This window comes from Cetorhinus maximus, chromosome 10, assembly GCF_964194155.1.
Source record: "Cetorhinus maximus chromosome 10, sCetMax3.hap1.1, whole genome shotgun sequence".
Lineage (NCBI taxonomy): Eukaryota > Metazoa > Chordata > Chondrichthyes > Lamniformes > Cetorhinidae > Cetorhinus > Cetorhinus maximus.
The window spans coordinates 99,217,720-99,229,574 of record NC_135888.1 but is presented as its reverse complement, the minus strand read 5'-3'; the positions used below and the strand labels follow the sequence as shown (position 1 = coordinate 99,229,574).

The 11,855-nt window shown below is 39.5% G+C and overlaps 1 protein-coding gene across 1 annotated transcript; it reads left to right on the top strand.

The window, feature by feature from the left end:
- The first annotated feature begins 393 nt into the window (after positions 1–393).
- rack1 (receptor for activated C kinase 1) lies at positions 394–7,197 on the top strand. The gene is made up of 8 exons (XM_078550887.1): positions 394–633; positions 1,690–1,861; positions 2,086–2,233; positions 4,150–4,245; positions 5,265–5,375; positions 5,707–5,847; positions 6,554–6,664; positions 7,057–7,197. Exons 1-8 carry the CDS (start codon positions 525–527, stop codon positions 7,120–7,122), a joined length of 954 nt encoding a protein of 317 aa, XP_078407013.1. The 5' UTR covers positions 394–524; the 3' UTR covers positions 7,123–7,197.
- Positions 7,198–11,855: the final 4,658 nt, after the last annotated feature.

The following is an 11,855-nucleotide window of genomic DNA, read 5'->3' as shown; positions in this document are numbered from 1 at the left end:
ATATTTTATGGGCATCAACATTATTTTTTTAATCCTCCAGTCACCTGCTTGTTCGGGCACCAATTCCAAGTGATTTCTAATGGGTGGTTAATTGAAAATGCCTCTTGTCACTGTCAACAATTGGAAGGGTAACTGGAGAAAGAGAATCAGTGGTTTCCCCCTCCCCGCGGACAGAAGTTGGAGTGGTAACAAGTCTGTAAATTGGGGTTGAGTATGGACTCGGTATGATAGATCCAGTTGGCTGCTTTCAGACAACTTCATGCATTGCCACAAAGTAATTGGTATGTAGAAACAATTTGCGGCTCCATTCTAAACTGCACGAGCCAGCAACACTGAGTAATCACCATGGAGACCGCACCATCTTGGAACATCACCCAACGGCCCCTGCGCCTCCGACGTCATATCCAGGTCTAACGGGAGCGCTTCCTCTTTCTCTGCGGCCCGAGAAGCGCGTTTAGCTGAGGCCGAGCCCTCTGCCGCAATCCAGTTCCATCCGACCTCAGGACGCCTCATCTCCACTCAAAATGACGGAACAGATGACCCTTCGCGGGACCCTGAAAGGCCACAATGGCTGGGTGACACAAATCGCCACAACTCCGCAGTTTCCCGATATGATTCTGTCTGCGTCCCGAGGTACCAGGAGTGGGGGAGGGGGTCCAGTTCGCGGCACTTGCCACTCTGGCCGAACAGAGCAGCCTTTTCCCGGTTTTACTTTTATTGCGTCTCTCTCTCTCAGTCGCATTTTGTTTAACTTTTCGAGTTGTTGGCTCTAGGCGGCCAGTGTAATTAATTGCGGGTTGCATGTACCATTATATCCACCGATTACAAGTTGGGTGAGGTAGAGGCCTGGCTCCCTGTCAGCAAATAGCTACTGCGAATTGTTGTAAAGCACAAGACGGAAGCCTGCATAACTGATGTGTATAAATTAGGGCAAGCAAAAGCAAAAATACTTTTTTTTAATGTGTTAAGTAACTTCAGGTTAATTAGCGCCCACTAGACCTCAGTGTCCCAAAGTGCTTTACAGCCAATACATTGATTTTTCTTTGCAAGTACAGACACTTACAGTGAACGCGGTAGCTAATTTAAAGCGCGCCGTTATTTTTGTGCTAAAAGGAAACTACTTTGCCTGGCGAAAAAATATCTGCGGATTCTGGAAACCTGAAACAAAGTACTGGAAGCAGTCAGTTAACGTTTTGCTTTCCGACCTTTCCAACGGGATCGTTTGTCAATCCCACTCCTTGGATGGGCAAACAACTTGCATTTTCGAGAAGTAGGGTTAACGTTTCAGATCGACCACCTTCTATTAGAAGTACTGAAGAAAGGTCATTGATCCGAAATGTTTAACTCTTCTCTACATAGATGCTGCCAGACCTGTTGAGTACCTCCAGCATTTTCTGTTTTTATTTGTTTTTTAGCATCCACAGTAGTTTGTTCTTGTAACTTGCATTTCTATATTCTCTTTAATGTAGTAAAATTTCCCAAGGCACTTGGCATAGGAATGATTGTCAAACAGCATTGGCTGTTGCTATGTCCTATATATGCTAGCTTTTGGATACAGAGTCATTTTAATAAATAAAGTTTAATGTATTACATTAGTTGATGTCCTAGCTGGAAAATAACTTCAAACTCTGAAGTTGCAGCTTTCTATCTCTAGATGTAGTGTTTGAAAGACTATATGTTTGTTTTCAGATAAAACTATCATCATGTGGAAGCTAACAAGGGATGAGACCAGCTATGGTGTCCCTCAGCGTTCCCTCTGTGGCCACTCTCACTTTATTAGTGATGTAGTCATTTCTTCTGATGGTCAGTTTGCCCTTTCCGGCTCCTGGGATGGAACTCTGCGACTTTGGGATTTGACAACGTAAGGGTGCAGTTAATTTAGTATTTTAAAATAATCAAATTTGTAAGTAAAAAAGGGTTAATTTGTTCTGAATGCACTTTAAATGTTGTTAGTAATTTCAGGATATTGATCCAAAAACATTAATGAGGTAGTTGAACATTTTCTGTTCTATGCAATAATTGGTGTATGTTTTTTCACAACTTGTTGGATTGATTAATGCAAGGTCAACTTTATTACTCTTCCAGAGGTTCAACTACCCGCCAATTCGTGGGTCACACCAAGGATGTACTGAGTGTTGCCTTTTCAGCCGATAATCGCCAAATTGTGTCTGGCTCCCGTGACAAGACCGTCAAATTGTGGAACACTCTGGGAGTTTGCAAATACACAATCCAGGTAACTTTGAGGCTGAGTGTTCCTAGCATGGCTACTGCATTATGTAAGAAAATAATTATTTCACTTTATTACCTCAGAATTTGATATTTTAGCCTCCTTCAGGCACTGAAATAGCTGATAATCCAAGCAAAAGTGAAGCTTAAATGTAAATTTAAAGAACCTACAATTAATTGGAATTGCCATTCCGAGTCTTGTACTGAGAAATTAGTTAATGAGTTATTTGACTAAGAGTAATGGTAGGCCTGAACTTTTCATACTTAATTTGTCCACATGGATTGAAAGCGCACACCAGTACAATTATTTTATCCTTGAGTTGTCTGGGGAGAATGTTCTATGAGGTACAGCAAATTGACTTCACAATGTATTGGCGCAATGTCAAATGGAAATAAATATTGTTGCAAGTAATATTGGAGTCAGCCATGTTACACTATTTTTGAGTCAAAATTATGTGCTCACTCTTAATTTGTTATAAGTGCATTGTTTAGCTTAAGTTATGCAAAGTTGTCCAATCTTGTTTTGTTGAATTATCAGAATTTTAAAAAATCCAGTATGGCTACTATGTGGTGAGGAGGAGATGTGGAAGTTAACATCAGTGGCTGATCTTTCTGAAGCTTGACAGAGTAGTTAGTATCTGTTGGTTGCCTCATTGTTCATTTCAGACAGCAAAAAGCTTGAGAAACATGGTAAGATACCAGATGTGACCCTCCAGTACCTCATACCATGTTAGAGGCTATGGTTTTAAGATTATCGAAAGATGATGAAAAGAATGGTACCTGTTACTGGTTGAGCAGTGGGATGTGTTTGATATTTGAAACTATTTAGACAGTTGCATTGGGGATGTCATATTAACGTGAATAGAGGAATGGCTAACAGGAAACAGTGTCAAGGATAAATGGGACATTTTCAGGTTGGCAAACTGTAACGAGCCAAGTGCCATATCATAATGTCATGGATGGAGGGACCAAGTGTATTGTAACCAAATTTACTGATATAAAGGTAGGAGGGAAGCAATTTGTGAGGAGAGCACAGAATCTGCAGAGGGATTAAATGAGTGGCAAAAAATTGGTAGATGGAGTATAATGTGGGAAAATGTAATGCCTGTTTTGGTAAGAATAGAAATGCAAATTAAATGACAGGACACTACAGAATGCTGTGGTACAGAGGGATCTGGTTGTCCTCTTACATGAGGCACAAGAAGTTAGAATGCAGGTACAACAAGTAATTAGGAATGCAATGAGAATATTTACCTTTATTGCAAGGGGGGTGTGGAATATAAAGGTAAGGAAGTGTTGTTACAGCTGGAGAGGGTGTTGGTGAGATTATGCCTAGAGAACTGTACAGTTTTGATCCCTTGAGGAGGGATATACTTTCATTGGAAGCAATTTAGTGAAGGTTTGCTAGATTGATGTCTGGAGTGAATAGTTACCTTATGAGGAAAGGTTGGGCCTTACTTTAGAAAAATGAGAGGTGGTCTTATTGAAACATACTCTGAGGGGGCTTGGCAGGGTAGTTGCCGAGTTCCCTCGGGGAATCTAGAAAAAGAGGGCACCATTTCAGAATAAGAGGTCTCCCATTTAAGGCAGAGAAGAAAAGGAACTTCTTCTGAAGGTTGTTAACCTTTGGAATTCTGTATCCTAGAGAGTGGAGGCTGGGTAATTGAATAAGTTAGACAAATCTTTGATCTATTATGGAGTTGAGGGTTGTGGGGGCAGGCAGGAAAGTGGAATTGTGGCCATGATCCGGTCAGCTATTTTCTTATTGAATGGTGGAGCAGGCTTGAGGGCCTATTGACCGTAGTTTCTTGGGGCGGTGACAGGAAGAATTGTGAAATGTAGTAAGTGAGAAAATGGTGAATATAAATTGTATTAATGTGCCTTTGTTAAATTTTATTCCACTTTTCCCATGTCTTTTTGTAGGATGAATGCCACACTGAGTGGGTTTCTTGTGTTCGCTTCTCACCAAATAGCAGCAACCCCATCATCGTCTCCTGTGGCTGGGATAAACTAGTTAAGGTACAAGTGGGGCTGATGTAAATTAAAATTAATGGTTGGGCTTGTGGGAACAGAATATGCTGGAAATATCTTTCAACTTCTGTAAAGAAAGATGAATGGATGGGTGTAGACTTTTGTCAAGACTGAATTGTTATAGGTCTGAAAACGAAGGGAAATGAAGCAAATCAGATGCCGTGATTTGTTGGAGGCAGTGGTTTTTCTTCACCTGTGATCGCCAAGGCTGTTTGATGTACCCATTTCATTTCTGTACTTTCTCTTAAGCTAAGAGTTTCTCATTGTTTCTCTCTGTGCGTGCCACTCATTTCTGCTAGTTCATATTTCTTAATTACTGCCACTAAACGTTATATTCCCTGCACAAAATGTAGATTCTATTATATTTGGTTCCTTAGCAGAACATATCCTTTGTGACATGTGTGCATGACCTCCCTGTGGCTCACTGCTTCGGTACTCGTTAACAGTACTCATTCTTTTCCATACCCTTTCCTTATCTAGGTAGACTCGGTGCACTCCTTAGAGATAGTGTCTCTTTCTGCTCCATATTTTGTAGTTATTTGACCTGGGCATTGATTTGGTTTTGTTTTTGACACTTGCTGTATTTTTACAATTTTTAAATACTGTTTCACTACTTTTATGTATACTCATAATTTTTTTTGAAGAACTTATTTGCAGAAAGTGGTTAACTATCTTTCAGTGATGTGGTCGGTATATGCGATCTCCTATCTTTAAAATTTTCCTACTTACCCCCTTTTGTTTTATTCAATCCCAAAAGGGAGTTGCCTTAATATCTAGTTTGTCATCGTGATGAAGGGCCTACACCTGAAAAGTTGACCATCTTCCTTCTTCCCAGGTGCTGAGTATTTTCAGCTTTTTTTCCCCCCTTTCACCCAGACTGGAATTTGAAGCTTTCTTTTGGAAGAATATGATCTGTGGTCTCAGTTTACTTTAAAATTAGGAAGCGATAGTTGTTATGCAAAATGTGGAATCTTCAAAGTTTCAATGTGTACTCATCACTGTTCTAGGTTTGGAACTTAGCCAACTGCAAGCTGAAAACCAATCACATTGGGCACCCTGGCTTTCTGAACACTGTTACTGTTTCTCCTGATGGATCACTTTGTGCTTCTGGAGGCAAGGTAGATCACTGTAGCTTCACATGATTACTATTAACAGTAAAAGTAGATGTTTCTTATTTGATGGATTAGATGGCTAACAACCCTTAAGGAATAAGGCATTGTCAACAGCTTTTAATTAATCAGTGTATGCACATGAAGCCTGATTTCTGTCATTTATATTCTACTGTTGCTACAATATTTTCAGACTGCTCTTAGGTGGTTTTTGGTTTCAAATGTGAAATATTTTCAAACCAAAACCAGTAAAAGTTCCTGTGTCTGATGGTTTTTCAGGAGTTGTTGAATTGTCTATCAAACTTTGCCCAATATAAGATGTTTTTTCTCTGTTGTGTAGGATGGTCAGGCCATGTTGTGGGACCTCAATGAAGGCAAGCATCTGTACACCTTGGATGGTGGTGACATCATCAACGCCTTGTGCTTTAGCCCCAATAGGTATTGGCTCTGTGCTGCCACTGGCCCAAGCATTAAGATCTGGGTAAGTACATTTGCATTTTTGGGTCAAAATGGGGCTTATTCCTGAAAATTGGAAGTTGAAGCACTTTTTATTGCAGTGATCTTTACAATTCACTGATTTTAGAACAAGCCCTTGAAGTGTATGATGTTTTTAATGGTACAGAATGAAGCTTCAGTTTAAAGTGTTTGTTTCCTCTGTTATCTATCTCTGGTTGTCCAGCCAGTGAACCATGAGCTGTATGTGGCTCAGTTCTGTTTTACTGGCTGGTTCCTCCTATTCATGGCCTGGAGATTTGAAAGGGACTATAGTTGGTGCTGTTGCCTTATTTGTGGACACTGTCTACTCCTAGTGATTGTCACTTTTTTTTTTAACTTGCACAAGCAAAAACAAATTCAAGTGCTTTTGAGATGGGGAGCTAGCCAGAAACAAAGCCACTGCTTAATGCGGTAGTGGTTTTTCTTCATCTCCATTCGCCCATTTGTCTGAAAGAACAGGGTGAGGAAATACTCCCTTGTTTTTGTAACTGCCCACTGATTGACATTGCTTTCGCATGCCTGGGTAGATTGTGTCAGTTAGTATTTCTTTAAAAATGCAAATACTGTTGCTAAATTCACTTGCATTTGCTTAAGATGGAAACTTCCAAACATGTGCATGTTTTCTTGAATGGCTTTGTATTGTAGGTTTTAGTAGTGAATTTAAAATTTTTGCATTTATGAATTGTTTTCAGGACCTGGAAGGAAAAATTATAGTGGATGAACTTCGCCAGGAAGTGATTAGCACCAGCAGTAAAGCAGAACCTCCACAGTGTACATGCCTGGCTTGGTCTGCAGATGGACAGGTATCCTTTTTGCTTGAAACATTACTTCAAATACAACCAGTATCCCGATGATTATATTCACTCACAAACAGCTGACCCTTATGGGGCTGATTACAAGTCCTGCAAATATGAGGGATAATGGACTATAATTTTTTATAATGGTATTTGCAAAATGTATGTGGCTGTTGTATATTAGTCCTATGCCTCCCAAGAGTTGCACAAGTAGTGCATATTAATGGTTAAAAAGCAGTGACTCAAGTGATTTTGGTAGCTGTGGCTTGTTTTGTTCACTGGTTTGCAAATATGGAATCCAGTGGTGGCTGTATTGAAGGCCACTTAAATTAGTTAGCAATTTGAAAGATAAACAACCATATTAGTACAATTAAATCATCTATTTTTTTGTTTGTCCCCAGACATTGTTTGCTGGCTACACTGATAACCTGATCAGAGTGTGGCAGGTCACTATTGGAACAAGATGAAGTGTTTCTTCCAAGAAGATACAGAGAATCTTTACTTGTTCAAGCTGATCTGAAATAAAATATTCCTGTTTCCAACCTGTCTCTAATTCTCAACTTGAATATGTTGTTTCTTTTTGGATTTCTAATTTACAGAAGGAATAACTGCTCTAACCACACTTTTCTGCTTTATAATATGACTTTACCAATCAAATGTTGCTAAGTTTTGTATGTGTAATCCTGACTGCATTATTTACTTGTGCAAGGGTTTTGCAGATAGCATTTAGCAATTTTGGAGTTTTATTAAAACTGGTCTGGATGTGTTGGGTTGCTTATTTCAGGTTGGATGTACATGCAGAGCTGTACAGCAGTTTTTTGGCTTATGGATGCTACATTCACTAAACTAATCAAATATGTGATGGTAAGAATTGGGGTGTTATTTATGGAATCATTGAATGGCTTCCTTCTATGCTTTAAATCATTCTGCCCTTTATGTGCATGCCTGCCCTATGCAAGAGCAACTCAGTTAGTCCCACTTCCCTGCCCTTTCCCTGTAGCCCTGCAATTTCTTTTTCTTTTCAGATAATTATCCAATTCCCTTTTGAAAGCTGAGATTCAATCTCCCTCCACCACTCTAAGGCAGTGCATTCCAGATCCAAACCATTTTTTAAAAAGCAACTATTCATGTTACCTTTGACTCTTTTGCCATTCACCCTGGTTCTATACCCGCTGTCAACAGGAACAGTTTTTCCCTATCCTAGACACTTCATGATTTTGATCACCTTAAATCTCCTCTTTAAAGAGAACAGCCCTAGCTTCTCCAATCTATCCATGTACCTGAAGTTCCTCATCTCTGGCATTCTTGTAAATCTTTTCTGCACGTGCTTTAATGCATTCGCATCCCTCAGTGTGGTGTCCAGAATTGGACATAATAGTCTAGCTGAATATATATGAAGGACTGAAGTTGCTATTTGTACATTATTTTGAAGCTATGCTACCCTTAAAGCAACATTGTAATCTTGAGGGCTGAATATGACTTGCTTGGGCACTTACTCCTCCAGAGCATATGGCTAAAGAGCATGCATTTAATAATGCTCTATCACATCTGTGTCAGTCTTGGTTTTAACACATGCTGGTGACTGATGCCCTAGTTTCTGCAGGGGAAGACAGCAGAATGAGGCAGTAAGCAGTCCAGCCATGCTCCTGCATTTAAGATATGGATAAAGTGAGGTCTGTTTAGTTTTCTACTTAAAATCCCCTCTGTACCGAGTTGTGAATTTGTGAGCATTATCTGCAAGTTTAATGAACGAATGTTGAAATTTTCCACAGCTGCCCCCAACATATCCAGTTTAATATAGGTGAAAGTACTGAAAAAACAGCACCTTGCATAATTAACTTTCAATTGGGAAGATTTAATTTAAATGTTTGCATGGATGGGAAATATATATCAACTATATTCTAAGTTGTTGAATGTTGTCAAGTTTATTTAGCCATTACAAACTTGTTCATAATGACCCTGATCACATACATGTTTTCCAGTAGGAGTGGTAAGTTTGATTTTGCTGCACCCTTCCCAACTAGTTGAGTGCAGGCTAATTGGGATAGACTATAAATTTAACCTGTGACATTCCTAATCTGTAGGACCCTACCCCAAATCTTGCTCTATATATGCTGCTAGGCCAGATTGTTGGACAGGGCTTTCACCATCTAAATGGTTTTTGAATGGTGCCTAACTATTGCTTGCACATCGTTTTGCCCTTACTTGCTTTAACCTTTCAGGACTGATACAGAAGAGGCTATTTATGAAAGTTCATATTGATGTCCTCATTTGTGATGTATATGGAAAGGATGCAAATTTGTGTGTTGTACAGTATGTCAGTGTTATTTTGCTTCCCATCTTTTGAGTTTAGATGTGATTCTCTAGAGGAAGAAATAGATGCTGAGTAAATGAAGAACACAAAAAGGCAATAGCAGATACATTGTTTAAAAATCCTGTAATTATGCATCACTAAAGAGTTTTGACAATGGAATCAGGCAGGTACAATTTCCATATTAAAGAAAGCAGAGCCACATGTGGTCAGTCAAATGGCCTAATCTGAATGCAAGCTAAACACATTAAAATGCAGAAACAAAGGAACAGCAGCTGTAAAAAGCTAAGGAATTAAATAGGGAAGTAAAATTGGCAAAAGTTTTATTTAGATAAATACATAAATAAAATAACAAAAAGCAATAGGGCCTGTTAGGGACCATGAGAGTAACCTGTGAATGGAGATGAAGGATGTGGGTATGGTTCTTAATGAATACTTGGCAGTTCTTTTCTCAAAAGGGGGCAATACAGATGGGGAGGAGTATGAAAGATTAGATGAAATTAACTTTTTTGCTGAACTTGGAGTTTGGCCAATACTGATCTCAATGGGTGCCATCAAAACAGATCATCAGTGATGATTTCATCCCATGTAAAACATACCATTATATTTGCCTTCGTAGCAGTTCCTGGTTAACAAAATTGATTATAAGGGGATGGCATATATAGGTTGGGAAGTTTTGCTACTACTGTACATGACATTGGTAAGACTGCATTTAGAGTACCATGTACATTTTTTATCTCTTTACTAGGGTTTTACTTGCATTGGAAGCTGCTCACTAAAGGTTTGCTGGGTTGTAGGGGTTGTCTTAGGAAAGGTTGAGCAGGTTGGGCCTATCCTATACTCATTGGAGTTTAGAAGAATGAGAGGTGATCTTATTGGAAAAAATAACATTCTGTATGTTCTTGACTGGGTAGATGTGGGGGAATCTAGAACTAGAGGGCACAGTAAAGTAAGGGTCCCCCATTTAAGACAGCAGGGGGAATTTCTTCCTGAAGGGTCAGTAGTCTTTGGAATTCTCTTCCACAGAGAGCAGTGGAGCTTAGATCATTGAGTATATTCAAGGCTGAGTTAGACTTCTGATCTAGAAGGGAGTCAAGGGTTATGGAAGGCAGACAGGAAAGTGGAGTTAAGGCCACAGCCAGACCTGTGATGAGCTTATTGAATGGCAGAGCAGGCTTGAGGGACTGAATGCTCATCCGCTCCTGTTTCTTACGATCTTCTAAATATTAAAAGATTTAACAATGTTGAAATTGGATAAACCTCAGGCCTGAATGAAATGTATCCTAGGCTGTTAAGGGAAGCAGTATAAGAATTATTGAAGGCTCTGTCATTTTCCAATCCTCTGTTTACCAGCATGGTGCTGGAAGACTGCAAGACAGGTAACATACTGCTATTTACAAAGGAAGGCATAGAGCCAGTAATTAAAGGCCAGTAAACCTAAATTCGGTAGTGGGAAAATTATAGGAAAAAATTCTGAGTGACAAAATAAATCTCAATTTAGTATTTCACAGGTTAACCAATCAGCATGGATTCATTAAGGGAAGGTTATTTCTGACTAATGTTGATTTTTTGGGGCGGGGGGGGGGGCACTAATGTGTGAATATTGTGCATTTGATGTATGCTATGTGGATTTTAGCAAGGCTTTGGATAAAGTTCCATGGGGCTGACTGGTCACAAAAGTGAAAGCTCATGGGATGCGAGGCAAAATGGTGACTTGAATCCAAGGTAAAATGGTAAGATGGATTCAAAATTAGCTCAGAGGCAAGAAGCAAAGTCATGTTTGATGGATATTTTTGTGACTGCAAGGTTGTTTCCAGTGGTGTTCCAGAGGATGCTAGGTCTCTCGCTTTTGTGGTAATATCAATGATTTGAACTTGCATGTCGGGGTATGATTAAGAAGTTTGCAAGTGACACTAAAATTGGCAGTGTGATTGATTATGAAAATGAAAACTAGATAGCAGGAAGATATCAATGGACTAATCAGGTAGGTGGAACAGTAGCAAATGCACTTCAATATGGAGAGGTACCAGGTAATTATTTTGGGCAAGGCTAACAAGCCAAGGGAATGCACAATCAATGGTAAGATATTGAGAAGTGTAGAAGAACCTAAACAGATGCCTGAACAGGTAGATAACCTGGTCAAGAAGGCATATGCAATTGTTACCTTAGCTGGGGCATAGAATATAAGCTGTGAGGTTATGTTGGAACTGTATGAAACACTAGTTAGGCCACAGCTGGAGTAATGTTTGGGTTCTGGTGTCTACACTATAAGAAAGATGTGATTGCACTTGAGAAAGTACAAAGGAGATTTATAAGGATGTTGCCTGGAGCGGAGAATTTTAGTTGTCAGGAAAGATTGCATAGGCTATTGTTTACTTTGGAATAGAGCAGGCAGAGTTAGAGGGATGGAATGTATGAAATTGAGAAGTCTAGATAAAATTGCTAGGAAGGCCCTAAACCCCTAGATTGAGTGCTCCACAACCAGGTGACATAAATTTAGTGAGAGAGTTGTGAGGATTTGATGGGAGATTTTTTTCACCCAGACGGTGGTGGGGATCTGGAATTCACTGCTTGAAAGAGTGCTAGAGACAGAAACACTCATTGCATTTAAAAAGTACTTGGACATAACATTTGGAAGTGCTGTAGCTTACAAGGCTACATACTAAAAACCAGAAAGTGGGACTGGGCTAGATGGCTCCTTATTAGCCAGCACAGACATGATGGGTTGAATGGCCTTCCATCCTGTGAATTTATAAAGTTTATTTTCATGTTTTCGTTAACCTGAATATATCTCCTATTGCTGATGTTTGCAGAGTTTTCTGCTCTGCAGTGATTTAAATTTTTAACGTTTGTTTTCAAAGTGTGAGCGATGCTGCCAAGGCTGCATTT

Bases quoted from the DNA above. Each gene is read 5' to 3' on its own strand.
- rack1 (XM_078550887.1), top strand. From the start codon at position 525: ATGACGGAACAGATGACCCTTCGCGGGACCCTGAAAGGCCACAATGGC. The intron at 4,246-5,264 runs GTACAAGTGGGG...TCACTGTTCTAG, and splicing joins GCTGGGATAAACTAGTTAAG to GTTTGGAACTTAGCCAACTG. The intron at 6,665-7,056 runs GTATCCTTTTTG...GTTTGTCCCCAG, and splicing joins CTTGGTCTGCAGATGGACAG to ACATTGTTTGCTGGCTACAC.